The sequence below is a fragment of the Hemiscyllium ocellatum genome, chromosome 23, assembly GCF_020745735.1.
Source record: "Hemiscyllium ocellatum isolate sHemOce1 chromosome 23, sHemOce1.pat.X.cur, whole genome shotgun sequence".
Taxonomy (NCBI): domain Eukaryota; kingdom Metazoa; phylum Chordata; class Chondrichthyes; order Orectolobiformes; family Hemiscylliidae; genus Hemiscyllium; species Hemiscyllium ocellatum.
Genome location: NC_083423.1, coordinates 19,302,856 through 19,326,101, shown reverse-complemented (window position 1 = coordinate 19,326,101; position 23,246 = coordinate 19,302,856). Strand labels below are relative to the sequence as shown.

The following is a 23,246-nucleotide window of genomic DNA, read 5'->3' as shown; positions in this document are numbered from 1 at the left end:
GTTTTGCACCTTCTCTAGTAGGTACATCCACATACTGAATCAGAAAATTTTCTTGTACGCACTTAACAAATTCCTCTCCATCTAAACCCTTAACACTATGGCAGTCTGTGTGGAAAGTTAAAATCCCCTACCATAACCACGCTATTATTCTTACAGATAGCTGAGATCTCCTGACAAGTTTGTTTCTCAATTTCCCTCTGACTATTAGGGGGCCTATAATACAATCCCAATAAGGTGATCATCTCTTTTCTTATTTCTCAGTTCCACCCAAATAACTTCCCTGGATGTATTTCCGGGAATATCCTCCCTCAGCACAGCTGTAATGCAATCCCTTATCAAAAACGCCACTCCCCTTCCTCTCTTGCCTCCCTTTCTATCCTTCCTGTAGCATTTGTATCCTGGAACATTAAGCTGCCAGTCCTGCCCATCCCTGAGCCATGTTTCTGTAATTGCTATGATATCCCAGTCCCATGTTCCTAACCATGTCCTGAGTTCATCTGTAAGGCCCCTTGCATTGAAATAAATGCAGTTTAATTTATTCGTCCAATCTTGACCCTGTTTGCCTCTCTTCTTTCTCAATTATAACAGTCTCAGATTGATCTCTTTCCTCACTATCTCTCTGGGTCCCACACCCCCCATCCCCCCACCTTACTATAAATCCTCCTGAGCAGCTTTAGCAAATTTCCCTGCCAATATATTAGTCCCCTTCCAATTTCGGTGCAAACCGTCTTTCTTGTACAGACTACTTCTACCCCAAAAGAGATTCCAATGGTCCAAAAATGTGAATCCTTCTCCCGCACACCAGCTCCTCAGCCATGCATTCATCTGCTCTATTCTCCTATTCCTGCCCTCACTAGCTCGTAGCACTGGAGTAAAGCAGAGAAAACAAAAAAGTACAAAGTAACGATAAAAATTCTCTCTCTAAATTTGAGCAGGATTGACTTCTATGTTAGAGAAGAGGATCTTCATCTACATGGAAAAATTGATGATGACAGATAGGTAAAAACAATGACTGCAGATGCTGGAAACCAGATTCTGGATTAGTGGTGCTGGAAAAGCACAGCAGTTCAGGCAGCAGAGGAGCAGTAAAATCAACATTTCGGGCAAAAGCCCTTCTTCAGGGCTACAGGCAGAGTGCCTGAATGGTGAGAGATAAATGAGAGGAGGGTGGGGAGAAAGTAGCATAGAATAGATTCTTGTAGAGAGAGGAGGAAAACTTCTTCAAGGCAGGCATCCTTGCAAGAGATGACTGATTTTCAATTAATCTTATTGCTGGATATTAAAAAATATGCCTATTAGCATTAGATTATAATTACATTCAAAATAAAAATAAAACATGAAAAGAAAAGCATTTAAACTGGTTGATAGACTATTGCTCAGATTATAGCCCTCCATTTTAATTGGGATGTCAATCATTGGGATGAAAATGGCTAATCAGGTTAACAGGAATGCAGAGTACTGGGCTAATAGCAAGATTCTTGGTAGTGTAGATTAGTAGAGATCTCTGTGTCCATGTACGTAGATCCTTGAAAGTTGCCACCTCGGTGGATATGTTAAGGAGGCATACAGTATGTTAGCTTTTATTGGTAGAGGGGTCGAGTTTTGGAACCATGAGATCATGCTGCAGCTGTACAAAACTCTGGTGCAGCCACATTTGGAGTATTGCATACAGTCCTGGTCACCGCATTATAAGCAGGATGTGAAAGCTTTGGAAATGGTTCAGAGGAGATTTACTAGTATGTTGCCTGGTATGGAGGGAAGGTCTTACGAGGAAAGGTGGAGGACTTGAGGCTGTTTTCATTTGAGACAAGAAGGTTGAGAGACGTCTTAATTGAGACATACAAGATGATCAGAGGGTTAAGACAGGGTGGACAGTGAGAACCTTTTTCCTCGGTTGGCGATGGCTAGCACGATGGGACATAGCTTTAAATTGAGGGCTAATAGATATAGGGCAGATGTCAGAAGTAGTTTCTTTACTCAGAGTAGTAGAGGCGTGCAACAGTAGTGGACTCGTCAACTTTAAGGACATTTAAATTGTCAATGGAAAGTTATATGGACGAGAATGGAACAATGTAGGTTAGATGGGCTTTAGATTGGTTCCACAGGTTGGTGCAACATAGAGGGTCGAAGGGCCTATACTGCGCTGTAACGTTCTATGTTCTAGGTTATCAGGAAGATACAATGGGGAAACCGGCACTGTAATAAGCCATTTCTGAAATCCATGTTCCTCTTTCAAGTTCTTTTGACTATCATCCATAGAAGGTCTCAGCTGATCCCAACAATAGCTCTGAGGTTTTGTAATTTCTATATTTGCATTTTTTTTGCCGTTTTGCTGTTATACACCCACTACAGTTTAATTACCATTTTAAAATAAGTATTTCCTCAGTGTCCAAGGTTTGAATGTAGTTGTGTGTCATGAGCAGGTATTGTACAGATAAACATAGCTAACAATCAAGGATGAGAATACGGTAACAGGATCAAAAACCTGATTTGAAACCTAATTTCAGGAAAGAAAAGATTTGCATTTCTATTGTATTTGTCACAGCCCCCAGGCATCCTAAAGCACTTTGCAGCCAATTATGCACTTCTTGAAGTGTAGCCATAGGAGTAGACAAAGTTAAAAATCACACGACATTAGGTGGTAGTCCAGCACATTTATCTGGAAGCATGAGCTTTTGAAGCGTTGCTCCTTCATCAGATAGCTGTGGAACACAATTGCTCAATATAACATTTCTGTTGTATGGCACTGTAATTTTCTGCTATAAATTCTGTGTCTTATGATCCTGCTCCAACGCTTCCTGATGAAGGAGCAATGCCCCAAAACCCGTTGGACTATAACCTAGTATTGAGATTTTTAATTTTATCCGACCCAGACCAGCACCTCCACACCATGGGAGTAGCGCAGTTTAGAACAGAATAGTCCAAGTCCAAAAGGAGATTATTTATTCAGTTAGATCCATGCCAGTTTTCTGCAAACAACAATTCAGCTAGTCCCAATTTTGTGCCCTTTTCTCCCTTTCAGATAATTCTCCAATTTTCTTTTCAAAACCAAAACTGAATCTGATTATAATCACTTGTTGCACAATAATAAAAATGCAGACTTTGATTCTTTCACCAATCACAACATTTTGGTTCTTGACCAGAACCATTTCTATAAATTTTTTTGTACTTTCTCATTTCTCCTAAAATGCACTACCCACAATAAAATTCTAGTTGAGGCTGAACCAATGATTTATAAAGATTATTGGTAAGTGTCTTGTTTCTGTACCCTATAATTTGAAAAACCCAGGATCCCATATGCCTTTTCAACCACTTTTGCAAACTGCCAAATCTTCAATAATCTGTACATATATTTCCAGGTATTTGTTCCAGTATCCACATTATACCTCTTGAGAATTGTAACCTCAGTTTATTGGTCTTTCCTTGATTTTCCAACTGAAATTGCCACCTCATTACTGCTCGTTCACTCCATCACCCTGTTCCCATTCCTGCTACTTACTGAGTCACTCTATGAAGTAGTTCACTTTTTCCCTATTCCCTCTTTTTACTCATTCTCCTTTTCCCCATTCTTATTCCTTATTCCAAATTCCTCGAGTAATAATACTTTTTAAAGTTTTTAATTCTTCAAAATATCATCATAGGAACTTGGTGTCATGGAATGTTGAGTTTGTGTTTAATGTAAACAGGTGGTTGCCTGCTCTCACTGTACTTTTATTTAAATTTTAATAAAATTTTTATGGAACCTTAAAATCTTGTTTGGATAATTTGAATTTCAAGTAATTGATGTTCAGATAACAAAGGTTGCACTGTCCTCCTGTAGAAGGAATCTCTTGAACGTAATCCAGGAATTATTTTCTCTTGCAGCTCCTTTACATTCCCACAATCGCATTCCAAACACAGGTAATTGAAATACTCCAGTTTTTAAAAAGTCATTCATGGTAGTGTAGCTGGCTAGGCCTGTATTTATTACCTATCCCTAATTGTCCAGATGGCAGTAAAGAATCAACCACATTGTTATAGGTTTGGAGTTGGCCAGACCAGATAAGGATAGCAGTTTAGGTTAGATTCCCTACAGTGTGGAAACAGGCCATTTACTCCAACGAGTCCACACAGACCCTCTGAAGTCAAACCCACCTCCCTACATTTGCCCCTGACTAAAGCATCTAACACTGTGGCCAGTTCACCTGACCTGCACATCTTTGGATTGTGGGAGGAAACCAGAGCACCTAGAGGAACCCCACACAGACGCAGGGAGAATGTGCAAAGTCTACAGAAGGCATATTGAACATTTTTAACTTGGAGTGAGATATGTTATTGTTAGGTAAGGGAATCAAAGATCATCAGAGGTACATGGGAATGTGCAATTCACAACACAAACAGATCAGCTGTAATCTCATTAAATGGTCAAACAGGCTCAAAAGGCTAAATGGCCATACTTTAGCCCTCAATTTGTATGCAAAATCATGAACTCCACTGATTACTGTATTGTGTTTCAACACATTAAATTCCAAGTCTTCATCCTCATTTACACATTCCTCTGTGCCTCAAGTTTCATTTGGTCCTAAATCTCTGTCACGTTTACTTTCAAGCACAAGTCAGGACAGGGCAAAGCTCCCTTCATCTTGTATTCCACATCAATTATTACGTTTCCTCATCTGAGTTACATGGCATTTAGTGCTCTCAATTCAAAATCACTTAAGAATTAGGTTAAGAATGCCTTCGGCTCAATCATAAAATATTGTAACAGCTAACAAAAGTTCTAGTCAATCTGCTGCTAGTTGCATCCAATCCCTAGTTTCACAGTCAGATGGCGGTGTATTAAATGAAACACCTTTCAACATTTTCTCATTCAATGAGCTGCATTGACTAAAGATGATTTAACAATTTTAAAAATTGTTTGCCATTGTAACTCTGGACCTTGCTCCTTTGTCTGGATGCTCTGTTTACACTGTACTGTATTTTCTGTATTTGCTTTTAACGTAGTTAGCTCAGTTGGCTGGATATTTGGTTTGTGATGCAGAGTGATGCCGACAGCCTGGGTTCAATTCCCACACAGTCGAAGATTACTACAAAAGATTCTCCTTCTCAGCCTGTTCGCCAGAGATTTGAGCACATAGCATAGTGTAGTAGAGATTTGAGCACATAGGTATATTATAAATTAGAGGTAAAAGGTCAGGTTGCCCTCATTTTACCAGGTCATAGAAATGACAAAAAGCAGCGGACCTCACAACAGTCTAGGCCTCCACAGTCTGAAAAGCAACTCTCCTCCACCACCCTTTGTCTTCTACCTTTGAATTCTTATCCAAATGGCTAGTTCTCCCTGTATTCCATGTGATCTAACTTTGCTAACCTGGCTACCATGTCGAACTTTGCCTTACAGAAGTCCATATAGATCATGTTCATCGTCTGCCCTCATCAACCCTTTTCGTTACTTCTTCAAACAAGTTAATAAAGTCAGTGAGACACTACTCCCCATGCACAAAACCATTTTGACTATCCCTGATCAGTCTTTGCCTTTCCAAATAATGTAAATCCTGTCCCTCAGGATTCCGTCCAACAATGTGCCCACCACTGACGTCAGGCTCACCTGTTTATAGTTCCCTAGCTTTTCCTTACCACCTTTCTTAAATAGTGGAACCATTATAGCCAATCTCCAGTCTTGCAGCTATCGATGATACAAATATCTCAGCAAAGGTCCGACAATCACTTCCCTAGCTTCCCAAAGAGTTCTAGAATATGCTTGATCAAGTCCTGGGGATTTTTCCACCTTTGTATGTTTTAAACCATCCAGCGCCACCTCCTCTGTAATATGGACATTTTTCCAAGATGTCGCTATTTATTTCCGCACATTCTCAATCTTTTATATCCTTCTCCACAGTAAACACTGATACAAAATACTCATTTAGTATCTCCACATTTCCTGTGGTTCAACAAATAAGTGACCTTGCTAATCTTTGAGGGACCCTATTCTTTCCCTTGTTACACTTTTGTCCCTAATGTGTTTGTAGAATCCCTTTGGATTCTCCTTAACCTTTTTGCCAAAGCTATCGCGCGTTCCCGTTTTTGCCCTCCTGATTGCCTTCTTTATTATACCCCTACTGCCTTTACACTCTTCCAGCGTTTCACTTGATCCCTTCTCTGTTCCTGACGTATACTTTCTTCTTACTCTTGAACAAACCCTCAATTTCTCTAGTCATCCAGCATTCCCTACACCTACCAGCCTTGCCCCTCACCCCAACGGGAACAAACTATCTCTGGACTTATGTTATCTCAATATGACTATAGAAAATGGAATCTCTGCTAATGTGAATAACCCAGTCTCAGTAAACAATATCAATTTTTTTTTTAATTGGCAGTTAACTACTTTTTAAGTGATAAAAAAAATTATTCAAGAGTTCAAGAGTAGGAATAGGTTTAAGGCGAGGGGGGAAAGATTTAAAAGGACCTTAGGGGTGATTGTTTTCACGAAGAGGGTGTGCATATATGGAACGAGCTGCCAGAGGAAATGGTGGTAGAGGATACAAATTAGAACATTTAAAAGGCATCTGGATGTATAAATGAATAGGAAGGGTTTAGATGGACATGGGCCAAATGCTGGCAAATGGGACCAGGTCAGACTGAGATGCCTGGTTGGTGCAAACGAGTTAGATGGAAGGGTCTGTTTCCATGCTGTATGACTCTAAGTGAATTATAACATTAAGAGTTATTCCACAGATAAAATTAAAATCCTAGGCACTTTCTTGGACACTATTTGCATTAGATGACCCTTTCTGACTCTTTTAGCCTGAGCATTTGTGATAATCCCCATCATTTTTCACTGTTGCTCAATGACTGCTTTGTAATCTATCCAACCAAAGGTAGAGACATGAGTGAGTGTGGAAGGAGGTTCAAGAAGCTCCCAGAAAAGGGAACTATCTTAAAAACTAAGTTTTTTTTGAGGTGGGACTTAAAAATGTGATGACTATTCACTCATGAGACATCGATGTCACAGGCTGGTCTGCACTTATAGCCCACCCCTAGATGCCCTTGAGGTGGTGGTGGCGAGCTGTCTTCTTAAATTGCTGCAGCCCACATGCTCTAGGTTGACCGATAATGTCCTCAGGGAGGGAATTCCAGGATTTTGATATAGTGATAGTGAAGGAACAATGATATAAGAGGTGATATGGTGGCTCTGTGAATAGCACTGTATTTCATGGTGCCAAGGTTTCGGCTTTGATTTTAGCCTCAGGCGACTGTCTATGTGGAGTGTGCACATTCTACCCATGTCTGCATGAGTTTCCTTTGGGTGGTCCAGTTTCCTCCCACAGTTCAAAGATGTGCAGGTTAGGTGGATTGGCCATGCTGAATTGCCGATAGTGTTCAGGTCTGAACAGATTTACAGGGATAAAGTGGGTCTGTGTTCGAAGTTCTTTGGAGGAGTGGTGTGGATTCAATGGGCTGCTTCCACACTGTAGGGATTCTATATTTCCAAGTCAGAATGGTGAGTGACTTGGAAGGGAACGAGCATATAGTGGTGTTCCCATGATTCTCACTGGAAGTGGTTGTTTGTTTGGGAGGTGCTGTCTATTTCATCTTTGGTTAATTTTTGCGGTGCATCCTGTAATAGAAAACACTCCTGCTGAGCATTGGTAATGGGGGAAAATGGATGCTTGGGGATGTAGTGCACATCAAACAGGCTGCTTTATCCTGGATGGTGTCAAGCATCTTGAGTTTTGCTGTAGATAGTGGACAAGCTTTGAGGAGTCAGGAGGTGTCTTAGTCATTGCAACTTCTCAGCCTCTGACTTGTTTTTGAGCCCACTGTATTTATGTGCAGAGTCTAATTGAGTTTTTGGTCAATGGTAGCTCCAGATGGGGGGGGGGGGGGGGGGGAGGGGGGAAAATCAGTGATGATTACAGCACTGAATGTCAAATGGCAATGTTTAGCTTGTCTCTTACTGGAGATAGTCATTGCCTGGCATTTGTGTTGTTACTTGCCACTTGTCAGCCCAGCTGGGTTATTGTCCAAATATTGCTGCATTTAAATATAGACTACTTCAGTATCTGAGGAGTTGCAAATGGCGCTGAATATTGCGCCTCATTGGTGAGCATCCCCTCTTTTGACCTTATGGCGGAGGGAATGTCTTTGATGAAGTGGTTAAAGATGGTCGGGCTGAAGACACTAACCTGAGGAACAGCTGCAGAGATACCCTAGAACTGAGATGACCGATTTCCAACAATCGGAAACACCTTTCCATGTGTCAGGTATGACTCCAACCAATGGGGAATTTGCCCCCGATTCCCACTGATTTCAGTTTTGATTGGGGGTCCTTGTTGTCACAGTCAGTCGAATGCAGATTTTATGTCAAGGGCTGTCACTCTCATCTCCCCATTGAAATCCAGAGCTTTTTACCATATTTGGACCCAGGCTGCAATGAAGTCAGGAGCCAAGTTGCCCTGGTGGAACCCAAACTGGGTGTCTCTGAATGAGTTCTGCTTGATAGCACGATTGATAATACCTGCAACACTTTACTTTTGATCAAGAGTAGACTGAGGTGGTGGTAATTGGCTGGGTTCAATTTGTCTTGATTTCTATGTGAAGGACATACCTGGGCAATATTCCAAGTTGTCCGATAGATGGACCTGTTGGGCCGAAGGGCCTGTGAGCACGCTGTAGGGAATCTAATCTAATGGAACAGCTTGACTTAGGGAACAGCAAGTTCTGAGGTACAACTTTTCTGTACTATTACAGAACGCTGTCAGTACTCATAGCTTTCTCAGTATCCAGTGCCTCAATTATTTCTTGATGTCACATGGAATTAATCAAATTGGCTAAAGACTGATGTCTGTGATGCTGGGGAACACTGAAGGAGGCTGAGATGGATCATTCATTTGGCACATCTAGCTGAAGATTGTTGTGAATGCTTTAATCTTATTTTTTGCACTGATGTGCTGAGCTCTCCCATTATTGAAATGTAGACATTTGTGGAGCCGCCTCCTTCAGTGAGTTATTTGATTATCCACCACCATTCACAACTGTATGTGGCAGGACTGCAGAGATTAGATCTGATCTGCTTGTTGATGGAATCACTTCGCTCTGTCTATCACTTGCTGATTACGCTGCTTGGCATCTAAGTTGGTTGGTAGCTTCACCAGTTTGACACCTCATTTTAGGCATGTCTGGTGCAGCTCCTAGTATGCCCTCCTTCATTCTTCACTGACCTATGGTTGATCCCGACTTGATGGTAATACTTGAATGGGGTTATGCTGGGCCATGAGGTTGCAGATTGCTCGAGTAAAATTATGCAGCTTTTGACAGCCCACATACCCAGTCTTAAGATTGTATATATGCTTGAAATCTGTCCAATTTACTGCCACACAATACAGTGAAGGTCACTCTCAATATGAAGACAGGATTTCATCTCCAATAAGGACTTTGTGGTGGTCACTCTCAGCAATACTGTCATGGACAGAAGCATTAGCAGCCAGTAGATTGGTAAGGATGAGGTGAAGTTATTCCATCTTTTTGTTCCCTTTCCTTCTGCTGCAAGACCCAGTCTAGCAGCTATGTCCTCAGGACCCAAACTACATGAACAGTAGTGCTCATTCCAAGCCACTCTTGATGGGAACATTGAAATCTCCCACTCAGTGTAGACTTTTCACCCTCGGCGCTCCTCTAAGTGTAATTCAACATGTAAGGGTATTGATTCATCATTTGAGGGAGGACAGTATGCGGTAATCAGCAAGAGGTTTCCTTGCCCATATTTAAACTTGAAGCCTCTGGACTCATTGGGTCTGGTTAATGTTGAGGACTTACAGAGAAACTCCCCCCCAAACGGCATACAACGGTGCTATCACCCATGCTGTTCTGCTGATGGTAAAGGACATATCCAGGGATGGTGACAGTGATGTCTGGAACATTGTTTGTAGGGGGTGATTCCTTGAGTAAGACAAATGTCAGGACGTTGCTTGAGTAGTCTGTCAGACAGTTCTCCCAATTTTGGCACTTGCTCCCAGATGTTAGAAAGGTCAACAGAGCTGTTTCTGCTGCCGGATGATCCACGGGTTTCAATTCTTATTGAATTTTTGGCGACTGGCACAACTGGGTGGCTTGCTCAGCCACTTCAGAGGGCAATTGAGAGCCAACTGCATTGCTATGGGTCTCGAGTCACATGTAGCCCTTAATTCCTTGCGAATCAGGATTTAATAAACTCTGTCTTGAAGACATTTAACATCCCAGCCTCCACTGCACTCCATGGTAATGAATTCCACAGGCCCACCACTCTCTGGCTGAAGACATGTCTCCTCATTTCCATTCTAAATTGACCCCCTCTAATTCTAAGGCTGTGCCCATGGGTCCTAATCTCCCCGCTTAACAGAAACAATGTCCCATCGTCCACCCTTTCTAAGCCATGCATTATCTTGTAAGTTTCTATTAGATCTCCCTTCAACATTCTAAACTCCAATGAATACAATCCCAGGATCCTCAGCTGCTCATCGTATGTTAGGCCTACTATTCCAGTGCCAGGATGTCCTTCCTGAGGTGTGGGGCCCACAATTGGACACAGTATTCTAAATGGGGCCCGACTAGAACTAACTAGAGCTTTATAAAGCCTCAGAAGCACACCGCTGCTTTTATGTTCCAACCCTCTTGAGATAAATGACAACATTACGTTCGCTTTCTTAATCACAGACTCAACCTACAAGTTAACCTTTAGAGAATCCTGGACTAGCACTCCTAGATCCCTTTGTATTTTGGCTTTATGAATTTTCTCACCAATTAGAAAATAGTCAATGCCCGCGTTCTTTTTTCCAAAGTGCAAGACCTCGCATTTGCTCAGGTTGAATTTCATCAGTCATTTCCTGGACCACTTTCCTAAACTGTCTAAAGCTTTCTCCATTCTCCCCACCTCCTCAGAACTACCTGTCTGTAACTTTGTATTATTGGCGACCTTCATCAGAATGCCCCCAGTCCCTTCATCCAGATCATTAATATATTATGTGAACAACAGCGGCTCCAACACCGAACCCTGCGGGACACAACTTGTCACCAGCTGCCATTCTGAAAAAGAACCTTTTATCCCAACTCTCTGCCTTCTATCAGTCATTCCCCAATCCATGCCAGTAGCTCACCTCAAACACCTTGAGTCCTCACCTTACTAAGCAGCCTCCAGTGGGGCACCTAATCAAAGGCTTTTTGGAAGTCTAGATAGATAACATCCACTGGGTTTCCCTGGTCTAACCTACTTGTTATCCCTTCAAAGAATTCTAACAGGTTTGTCAGTCACGACCTTCTCTTATTAAACCCATGCTGACTTGTTCTAATCCGATCCTGCACTTCCAAGAATTTAGAAATCTCATCCTTAACAATCGATTCTAGAATTTTACCAAGAACCGAAGTGAGGCTATTCGGGCCTATAATTTTCCATTTTTGTGTTAATCCTTTCTTGAACAAGGGGTTTACAACAGCAATTTTCCAATCATCTGGGACTTTCTCAGACTCCAGTGACTTTTGAAAGATTACAACCAATACCGCCACTATTTCCTCAGCCATGTCCCTGAGAACTCTGGGATGAAGCCCATCGGGGCCAGGAGATTTATCAATTTTTAGACCTTTTAGCTTTTTTAGCACTTTCTGTTGTGGCTCTGTTTGCCGAGATGGGTGTTTGTGTTGCAAACGTTTCGTCCACTTTCTAGGTGACATCCTCAGTGCTTGGGAGCCTCCTGTGAAGCGCTTCTGTGAGATTTCCTCCGGCATTTATAGTGGCTTGTCTCTGCCGCTTCTGGTTGTCAGTTCTTGCTGTCCGCTGTCGTGGCCGGCATATTGGGTCCAGGTCAATGTGTTTGTCGATAGAATCTGTGGATGAGTGCCATGCCTCTAGGAATTCCCTGTCTGTTCTCTGTTTGGCTTGCCCTGTAATAGTAGTGTTGTCCCAGTCGAATTCATGTTGCTTGTCATCTGCGTGTGGCGCTACTAAGGAAAGCTGGTCGTGTCGTTTCGTGGCTAGTTGGTGTTCATGGATGCGGATCGTTAGCAGTCTTCCTGTTTGTCCTATGTAGTGTTTTGTGCAGCCCTTGCATGGGATTTTGTACACGACACTGGTTTTGCTTATGCTGGGTATCAGGTCTTTCGTTCTGGTGAGTTGTTGTCTGAGAGTGGCTGTTGGTTTGTGTGCTGTTATGAGTCCTAGTGGTCGCAGCAGTCTGGCTAACAGTTCAGAAATGCTCCTGATGTATGTTAGTGTGGCTAGTCCTTTGGGTTGCGGCATGTCCTCGTTCTGTTGTCTTTCCCTTAGGCATCTGTTGATGAAATTGCGCGGGTATCCGTTTTTGGTGAATACCTTGTATAGGTGTTCTTCTTCCTCTTTTTGCAGTTCTGGTGTGCTGCAGTGTGTTGTGGCCCTTTTGAATAGTGTCCTGATGCAACTTCGTTTGTGTGTGTTGGGGTGGTTGCTTTCATAGTTCAGGACTTGGTCTGTGTGTGTGGCTTTCCTGTATACCTTTGTGCTGAATTCTCCGTTCGGTGTTCTCTGTACCATCACATCTAGAAATGGGAGCTGGTTGTCCTTTTCTTCCTCTCTCGTGAATCGGATTACTGAGAGTGTGGCATTGATGATCCGGTGTGTGTTCTCTATTTCTGTGTTTTTGATGATTACAAAGGTGCCGTCCACATATCTGACCCAGAGTTTGGGTTGTATTTGCGGTAAGACGGTTTGCTCTAACCTTTGCATTACTGCTTCTGCTATGAGTCCAGAGATTGGTGAGCCCATGGGTGTTCCGTTGATTTGTTCGTATATCTGGTTGTTGAATGTGAAGTGTGTGTGGAGTCACAGGTCGAGTAGTTTAAGTATGCCGTCTTTGTTAATAGGTTCAACGTCCTGTTGTCTGTTCTGTATGTCCAGCAGGTTGGATATTGTTTCTCTGGCCAGGGTTTTGTTGATAGAGGTGAACAGTGCCGTTACATCGAATGAGACCATGGTTTCTTCCTTGTCTATGTGTATATTTCTGATGATGTCCAAAAATTCTTGCGTTGGTTGTATAGATTGTCTGGATCCGCTGATTAGGTGTTTCAGTTTCTGATGTAGTTCTTTAGCCAGTTTGTGTGATGGAGTCCCTGGTAGTGATACTATGGGTCTGAGTGGGAAGTCTGGTTTGTGTACTTTAGGTAGTCCATAGAATCTGGGGTGTTGTTGCTTTCCGGTTTCATTCTTTGTAGGTCAGACCTGGTTATCTGTCCGCTTTTTTGTAGATTCTTCAGTGTGTTGCTTATCCTATTGGTGAGCTGTGGGGTGGGGTCAGACTCCCTCTTTTGGTAGGTGTTGGTATCTGCAAGTAGTTGTTGTGCCTTTTGGATGTACTCTGCTTTGTCCAGTATGACCGTCATTCTGCCTTTGTCTGCTGGTAGTATGATTATGTTCTTATCGTTTCTTAGTGATTTTAGTGCTTCTCTCTCCTTGGTGTTGAGGTTATGTGTTTGTCTTTTCCTCGTTGGAAAAGGATTAGCTAGATTCTTTTTCCCAGGGTGGGAATGTCAAATCTTAAGTTTGGGGGGGGGGGGGGGTGGGGGGGGGGGTGGGGGAAGAGAGAAGAGGGGCAAAAGTTTAATGGAGACGTGCAAGGAAAGTCTCTCCCCCACCACCCACCCCACAGAGGATAGTAATTGTGTGGAACCAGGGAAGCAGATGTGATTGCAGAGTTTAAGAGGCAGTTAAACAGACGCATGAACAGGCAGGGAATAGAGGGATATAGACCATATGGAGGCAAATGGGATTAGTTTAGACTAGCATCATGGTCGACGCAAAAATAAGGTTTGGGTAGGAGGTTTGTGGCTGGAAGGTGGAGGCTGTAAGAATGGTAAAGGGGTTAGAAGTACACTGTGAGAGGCAGTGGGAAGGAAGAAGTGACAAGAGGAGTTAGTAGGGAGTAGAAGTAGGAGACTGCGAGGGAAGGAAATTGCATGATGGGAGGGGTGAAGACTACATGAAGGGTGGGAAGAAGGGGCTGCAGAAGAATTGACATTTGACTGCATCTGGCTATGCTGGGACGACATGAAGCAGACAGCGGAAGGTTAGAGAAAAAAAACGAGTGCACCAACATAACTTCCCATGAGTAACATGGATGGAAGACATATGGATGGCAAAGCAATAAACTAACGTGTTTTCTGGCCAGCTTGAGTTGAAATTAATTTCTTGATTTGCCATCATGTAAAGGGGGAATATTGAAGACTTGTTCAATCCTCTTCATGGGATCTGTTACATCTTTGCCATTCCAGGCTTACACCTGAAAAGGCAAATGAACAATTGCAAAACTTGGCTTCTTGAAAACATGTTTGGATATCTACTTTATGTAAATTTAACTTGCTGTGGACCGAGGGATTTGTACTATGAGAGAGGTTAAGGTCAAATGTGTGTGAACAGCTGCCTCTATTATTCAGTCAAGAAGTACTCTCAAGTAATGGGTCACTGAAAACTATTTCATAATCCTACCAGAGGAGTCATGCAAATGGTTTCATTTATTAAATCAGACTCCCAGGACATTGTTCACTTTTATTTAAAATAGTTCTTTCTAAACTAGTCTTACCTTCCAAGATGGCGCTCTAAGTAGATAGTCAAGCCAGAGCTGGTATTTTCCGTCCATTCTTCACCTTTTCTTCTTTTTTTTTCATCTTCTTTACTGCTTTTCTTCTACACCTCTGACAATGCCCAGCCTCCAGTGATGACTCCTAACCTCTGGCGCATGATTCCCAGCCTTCCAGCAATGACTCCTGGCCTGGCACGGTGACCTCCTGGTCCAGTGCTGTAGCCTCCTCGCCTGGTTGTCTGAAGCGATCTCCCAGCCTCACGGTCCTCGAGGTGAAGCCTGATGCGGTCTGGAGCCAGGACCTGGTGTGGACTGGAAGCTAGGTGCCAGCATGGTCTGCTGTTATGAAATTTCTTTAATGCTGGACACTTTCCTTCTCTATTGTCTAAGTTTGTGTAACTAATGAAACTGTACCTATATAACCGTGGCAAGTCAGTCAGCGCTGGAAGTGGCAACATATAAACTTTTCACAAAACTTATTGAGTATATGTGACAATAAAGGTTAAGTCTAATTTTTGGTGAAAATAAACCTTTCAGCAAATGTCCCACATCTTCAAGATGTATAAAGCAAAATGCAAGTTGTTGCGTTTTATACTATCAACTCTGAAAGATTACATTAGACGAGAGGTGTCTGGATGCATTAAATTTGAGGTGGATTGTCTGATGAACATTATAAGCTCAGATATTTGTAGCATTTTAAAAGTTACAACTTTTTTTTTAGAAAAAAAGAATATTTCAATTCAGTTCCTACCTTTTCCCGTTTTAGCTTGGCAGGCTCTTCAACCGATAGAAGTGCTTTGTAATAGGAACTCCGCTCTGCAGTGAAGTGAACCTTTGAGAGGGAGTTCTCCACAAGAGCGACAGAAAGGTTGACGCCATCTATGTGTAACCAGCCAATAAAATTACCAGCTTTATCCATGCTTTCCACTTCTACCTCCACCTGAAATTGGAAGGCAAACATAACATTTTACTGAACCAAGTTACAGAAATTTTACTTTCTCAATCCAAAGCCTGATCATTCTTTAAAAGATGTTTCGAAGGATAACTCTTAGTACATAAAACAGAAATGTATTAACTACAAAGCAGAAGAATACTTAGTACACAGTGATTTGTTTTCAAAATGCAAGTGGCACTGGGAAGGTTGTCATTGTTTCTTCTCCCTAATTGTCTTGAGGGCATTAGGAATCACGGCCATAGCATAGGACTGGGTCTCCACATAGACCAACAACAACTTGCAGTTATAATGCACTGAAATGCCCTCAGGTGCTTTAGGGAAGAAATATAGAACAAGTAGACATCAAGCCACAGAAGATATTAGGCTGGATCACCAAAGATTGGGGTGAACGCTTTGGGCATAAGCCCACCATTCCTGATGAAGGAAGGGCTCACACCCAAAATGCTGACCCTCTAGCTCCTCGGATACCGCCTGACCTATTGTACTTTTCCAGCAACACACTTTTCGACTCTGACTCTCCAGCATCTGTAGTCCTCACTTTCTCCTAGGGACAGACAAAGTGATGAGAGAGAGAGAGCGAGAGGTGAGAGAGAGCGCGAGAAGTGAGAGAGAGCGCGAGAGAGAGAGAGGGGTGTGACAGAGAGAGAGGGGGGTGTGCGAGAGAGAGGGGTGTGTGTGTGTGTGTGTGTGTGTGTGTGTGTGTGTGTGTGTGTGTGTGTGTGTGAGAATGAGAATGAGAGTGACAGTGAGTGTGAGTGTGAGTGTGAGAATGAGTGTGAGTGAGAGAGAGAGAGACTGTGTGTGTGTGAGAGAGAGAGAGAGAGAGAGAGAGAGAGAGAGAGAGAGAGAGAGTGTGTGAGAGGGAGAGGGGTGAGGGAGAGGGGTGAAATACACAAAAGATCAGAATTAGAGGAGTGCAGATGATCTCAAATGGCTGAGCACTGATTCTTATATAACAGAGGCTTTTTTGATGTAGACTTGGGGAAAGAAAATAGATGAGATATGGTCATTTAGCCCAACCTATTCTTATTGTTGATTGCCAGACTCTCGATTCCTCCCATCTTTTCTCATCCATATTTGGGATATTTCATGCTCTCCAATGGTGTCCAGAAACTACTGGGTTAAAAGTGTTTTGACCTGACATTATGCATCCTCTCAGACAGCCACAGTTTTAGCCCAGATTAAACATACACTGTCTTGAGAGGTGACCGATGTTCTAATATACTGCATAACTCCTATCTTCAACCCAGTTTCAAAACACATTTATTTGTTTAATTTATTTTGCACTGACAAATTCAGGAACAGAGAAATGGCAAGGTGGAGGTGAAATTAGTTTAATGATAGAAAGAGAAGGAATTAACATCAACCAATTGATTGTTCATCTTATCATCAATGATTTCCTTTCAGGTTTTGCATAGGTTATTTTGCACACCTTGTAATATTAGTATTCTTGATCCCTCAAGCAGTGACCAAAATACGTTTTTGAAAAATGAAACAAAATAAACTAAATTCTCAAGCCCCTTATCCTGTATCACTAAGATCTAATAACCACAGTTATGTAAATTCAAAATGAACAAGGCACAGAAAGGAAACAGTGGCAAAAGGATGAATCAGCTGAAAATGGAAAGAGGGTGAATTAAAAGCCACAGAAAGGAAAGAGAGATAGAAGCCAAGTGGCAGGAAGAGCAAACAAGTAGCTACAATGCAGACAAAGCAAGTTGACATGAGGACAGAAATTACTGGAGGTCTCAGCAGGTCTGGCAGACTTAATGTTTCAGGTCCAGTGACCCTTCTTTAGAACGGAGTAACTGGCAGGTGGTGGTGCAAATGCTGAAGTCAGGGGGTAAGAGGTGAGAAGCGTCCCCACCTATCCTCTCACTCCTTCTACCCCCTTTCGACTACAGCGAATGACACGGAATGGAGAAAGAGAAAAAATAAATGAAGGGAGAAAGAGAAAGGGATTATAAAAAGAAATAATGTCAAAGATTAAAGTCCATCCTTGGCTAGTTCTTTGTAAAGAAAATGATTAATCCTGAAACAACATGAAACAAACAGAGCCTAACAATATGATGGCAACAGATTCATCCACCACTTTCAGAAGGGATTTGGATATTAATCTGAAGAGAGATAAAAATGTTGAGGGGAAAGATGGAGGAGTGGGGCTAACCGAATTGACCTTGCAGACAGACAGACAGGCAGGACCAAATGGTCTTCTACTGTGTTGTAACCATTCTATATAATGCCAAAAACAACTTCGTCCACAACATTCTCACAACTAAATATTGCTGTTTGTTGCATTTCCTTAGTTAACAGGAACTGAAATACAAATTGCTTTCACATTTAAATTTCTTTTCCAAGTAAACAAACACTTCTCTCTCCTGAAGAGAATGATTCAAATTAAATCATTGCCTATTTCATTTAAAAAAAAGCTTCCATTGAAAAAGCAGTAAAATAGACAGAATAAGCTTTATTGCACAGCACACTGGATTCTAACAAACCTCCTCCTGAAATTATTATGTAGTTAGTAATGGACAAGAGAGCAATCTTACTAATCATTATAAATAAAATTCTCTCAAGCAGCATCAATCCCATCATGTTCTCCAGCAAAGCTGAATTAGCTAAACAATCCATCAACTGCATCAAATATTTAGTGAACTGTAACAGAAGCGTCTTCAGTTTTAGTAACTTGCTCTCAAGTCATACACATCATCTCACTTGAGATGTTTGTGTTCCAGGAGGAAGGATGTTGGGGTGGGGGTGGTTTGGCAGGTTTTGACATTTAATATTCTCCTTCATTACTAGGATCTTACCTCTGATCAGCTCATTGAATGCTGTAATAATCAATAAGGATCTTCACCCTCCCATTCTGCCATGCATCCTGCCAGCCCCAATCAATTTTGTATGCACTTATTATGACTCCTTCTGAAGAGACCAGTTCAAGAATGCTCAGTTACCATGGAATCCACTATCAGCCCGCAAATGAACAGCAACTCAATTGTACCCAGGATTTAATTTATGGTTTCTTCAATATTTTAGAATTTCAAGCAAGAGACTATATTAGTTATTCATACAAGACATTTAAAACAAAGATGATTTTTCTTCTATATAATTGAAGCGGGCATGTTTGTTGATTGTTGCACAATGTCCAACACAGTTCACTTTGTAGATTCTGAAGTAAGTGCAAACAAATGCAGTAGTACTCGGATTGTATCCAGGCTTGGGCTGACAAGGGTTGCACAACCTGAGAACACCTTCACCTCGAAGTGCCCCTCTAAGCCACTCACCATGCTGACCTGTCCAGAACTCCTGCATCTCACGAATGAATTAACAAAGGTCTACAACTTTTCCCAACAATCTCGCGCTAGCATCTGGATCCTTAGACATCTGAGCCCTTGCAACCAATGTTCAATCTTTATGGAGAAGCTGACAGTTAGTGATAGCAAGTTATTCTAGTATGGATCACATCATGTATGAGAGAAGATCTGGTCTCATCCCAAAGCATTTGTGAACCTCCTCCTGCAACCACCGAAGAGGAGTCATTAATTCTAACAAGTGTTGCTGAGTGTTTTGTCTCCTAGTCAATGATAATCTCAGCATAGAACACACATTCCAAATGGAATAAGTTGTCGCTTCATGGAATCCACAGACTAGCATACAAGACATACATGAGGGACAACTTTTTCACACGGAGGGTGGTTCACATGTGGAATGAATTGCCAGAGGAAGTGGTAGGTGCAGGTACGGTTACAATATTTAAAACACTTTCGGATAGGTACATAAATAGAAAAAGTTTAGATAGATATTAGCAAATGCAGGCAAATGGGACTGGGTTAATATGGGGAAACTGAGTCAGCATGGATGAGTTGGACTGAAGGGTCTATTTTCTTCCTATATGATTCCATGAAGAATACAGACCTGATGGGCCAAATGGCCTTTTCTGTACCAAATGATTCTATGATAACAGCCACTTTGGAGACATGTCTACGTTTCAGATGTCACTATTGTGTTAAAGTGTCTTCCCTAAAACCATGTAAGTGTCATATCTGCTGATAAATCAATGGCTGCCACATTCCAGTGAGAATGGAATCCGTGGTGGCAGCATTGTCTGTACTAATATAGTTCCATAAAGCACAAAGAACACATGATAATCTCAGATTTGAAGGGCATAGAATGAGCCATTTGACTTTGCCCCAACCTGGTGTATGAAGTGTCTCAATTACAGCAACACTTTAATATTCTGTATTGAGATGTGGATGGCCAACCCATGTAACCTGCACATCTTTGGACAATGGGAGGAAACCAGAGCACCTACTGGAAATCCATGCAACACAGGGAGAAAGTAAACTCCACACAGTCACCCAAGGCTGTAATCAAACCCAGATCCCTGTGACAAATCTAGAAGACAAGAAGGAGCAGTGCCCCGAAAGCTTGTGATTTCACATAACCCTATAAACTGGTGTCACGCGACTTCTGACTTTCTCCACTCCAATCCAATACTGGGACCTCCACCTCCTGTGAAGGTAGCAGTGCTAACCACTGTACTGCCCCCATATTGTAATTATCACTATGGAACCATCACTACTTCATTTCTTTTGGGTCGGTCAGGAAAAATCAACTGCTCAACAGAACATAACTTATCACCATTTGTTCACTCATTAATAGAATGCTGATGCAACACATAACACCTTTCACTCATTGAAGTCTTGAGTATTGTTAAAAAACACATCAAAGCTTTTTATCTTGCATTTATTAGAACATTTACAAGAATACCAATGCAAGGGGAACCAAACATTTTATATCGTAAGAGAAAAATGCTGATTGCAGAACCGAAAGCTACAACCAAAGTGGCAGTCTAGTTCAAAAATACAAGCAACAGATAATAAGAAAGGATACACTTGCCATGGAGGGAATGCATCATGGGGTTTATTTGTCTGATACAGGGTATGACAGGACAGCCCAATGAGGAGTGCAACTGGGCTTGACTGGGTGCATATTCATTGGAGTTTAGAAGGATGAGAAGGGATCTGATTGAAATGATTTGATTTATTGCAATCACATGCACCTAAGTACAGTGGAAAGCGCCATTTTGCGAGCAGTACAGCAGAGCAAATGAGGCCATAAAGATCATAGGGTGCTTGGACAGAGCGAAGCATACAAGATTACAGCTGCATAGGAGGTGCAATATTTATAGGCTTAGAATTTAGGTTTTTAAAAGTGTGGAACAGTAATAAGAAATGAGGGAATAAGATGTGCTATCGAAAGCTCAAAGGGTTACCTGGTGTTGGCCCCATTTTGAGATAAGAAATCTGCAAACTTCTAACAGATCTGGACAGATTAGATGAAGGGACAATATTTTCCTGAGGTGGGGAGTCTAGAACGTGAGGGCATAGTCTCAGGATACAGGATCAGACAATTAGAAATGAGATGGGGAAAATGCCTTCACTCGAAGGGTAATAAACCTATGGAATTCTCCACATAGAAAGCTATGAAGGTCTTGTCACTTATCACATTCAAGAAACAAACAGACAAACTTTTAGAGTTTAAAGACATCAAAAGGTATTGAGTTGGAGGATTAGTCGTGATCATAATGAATGGTAGAGCAACGTCAAAAGGCTGAATGGTTTACTTGTGCTCTGAGTTTCTGGTTGCTACTATCAGTAGTGGCATACGTGATGCTCGCACTAGCAGGACACTGCCATCAAGCCAAAAAGATATCATACTTATCACACAAATGAATATGAGCCACAGAAATTTCAATTGCAGTGTGATGCTGAGTATGTAAGCCTCTACCTTCCGAAATCGGTAGATTGTACCAGGCAGCAAGTCTCTTCAGTGGCTCACAACAGGCAAGCAACTTATTGCAATACTCTATTTCGAGTGTCCAACATTAGATGCATTGCTGCGATGGGATTATCTAGCAATATCAAGAGTATGCTAAGGATTGAGGTGACAACCAATTTAAGATGGTCAGTCAGGCTCACAGTATGCTAGAAGCTACATATACATAGGCCCCAAAAACCCTGCATACATACTGTCCGTTTCAACTTCCCAAAATAGGTGACAGCCCTTCCTTAGTTCAATCCTCAGGGCAATGCCTTAACCAATCAGAATCAACTTGCTTGGTTTAGGTTTTAGAAAATCTGTTAACTGTCAATCTTCTAAATGGCACAATTTCCACAACTAGAATTCTACCAGGGTCTACTTGCCTTCTCAATGTTGCATTGCCTTGACAGTTCTCGTGAACATTCTGATGCAAGATGAAAAGCTTTGACAAAATGTCTTTTTATCCAGCAACACAATTTCTGTATTACCAAATGACTATTTAAGTGTTCCCGAGTAGCTAAACAATAAGCTTAAGCTTAGTAACATCTGTTCATTTTGGTATATAGATACTTCCTGCACAATTCAAATTCAGTATGATGCCCTTGCTGCAATAACCCTCTCTCAACTTTGGCTTTTGTGGTTTGTTCCAATTTTCAATGTCCAAGCAGTGATACTCTAAACTGTAGGATGTTTCAATCTCTGTTTCAACATACCTCCTTCAACAAACCAAAAAAGTGAAAATCTTTCCATAAAATAGGTGTCAACATCAACAAAGATTATCATTTTGATTGAATTAAAACCATTTTCAAAGCTTTCAGCCTTTTGGAAGTGAGAATGTGGAAGGGCAATAAAACTAGATAGAACAATTTTAAAGTGGTACAGGAACTGGCATAACAAGTTAAAAAGACAACATGGGAAGCATAGATTACAGTCCTTTACAAATCACTGGTTAGACTCAAACTGAAATACTGAGTCCACAAATCAGATTAATATCTTTTAGGAGGAATATAAAGAGGTCAGCTAGAGTACAGAGGAAGTTTACTAGAATTGTATTCAAGTTCAGGGATTTCAGTTAGTTTGAGAAGCCAGAGGAGTGGGCTGTTCCGAAGTAATGGGGATTTTCAAAATGTTGTTGAAAATTAAGAAATGTTACGATTGAAGAAAAAAACAGTTCCCATTCACAGATAACTCCACAACCACGGAGCACAGATTTGAGATAACTAGCAAAGGTAAGCTGCTCTCAAATTTGTCTGCCCATTAGACCACAAAGAAACTACATGCAATCTGTGGAGAAAATTAAATGGCAAGTCACATTTTGGTTAAGGTACAAAGGGGCAAATCTATAAGAGAAAACCATATAATTCGGAAGGAAGTGGGAGAGAGAAAATAGTTTGATGCCCATTTTAATGCAGGAACATTTTATGTAATAAAAGTAGAAAATACTATCACTCAGCAGGTTACGACAGTGGCTGCACATTAAAAGCGCCATACTGGTTGTGAAGCACTTTGGGTCATCCTGAACAGACAACAAAACTAAAGGCAAAGAAAATGGAAGAAGGGAAAAAAAGATAAACACATATACACACTAGCAGAGGCAAGGAGAGAGAAAAAAAGCAAGGAAGAATGAGAAAGGATGAACCAGCAGCTTTGCCAGAGTCTCTACAGGAAATTAAATAATTGACCACAAGGTGTTTTCACTGTCGAGTCCTTGTACATTTAATGAGGTTTTGCTTTTAGTGCAAGATGTTGTTTCTAAACACAGCCACAGACAGATCCCAAGGCTCTATTTGTTAACTAATATTTGCATTGCAAGCAGGATTGGAAGTAAAATAAATACATGCAAAGTCAGTGCTTTTTACTTGGTACAATATAACTGGTCGGAGCACTAATGAGGCAAAGCTGAGAAATGA

The 23,246-nt window shown here is 41.6% G+C and overlaps 1 protein-coding gene across 1 annotated transcript in view; it reads right to left on the bottom strand.

The window, feature by feature from the left end:
* The window catches only part of snd1 (staphylococcal nuclease and tudor domain containing 1), an 845,795-nt gene that overhangs the window by 223,734 nt on the left and 598,815 nt on the right, over window positions 1-23,246 (bottom strand). Inside the window, exon 17 of the mRNA XM_060842752.1 lies at window positions 15,310-15,498. Within this exon, the coding sequence (XP_060698735.1) occupies window positions 15,310-15,498 (189 nt within the window). The remainder of the gene's footprint in view (window positions 1-15,309; window positions 15,499-23,246) is intronic.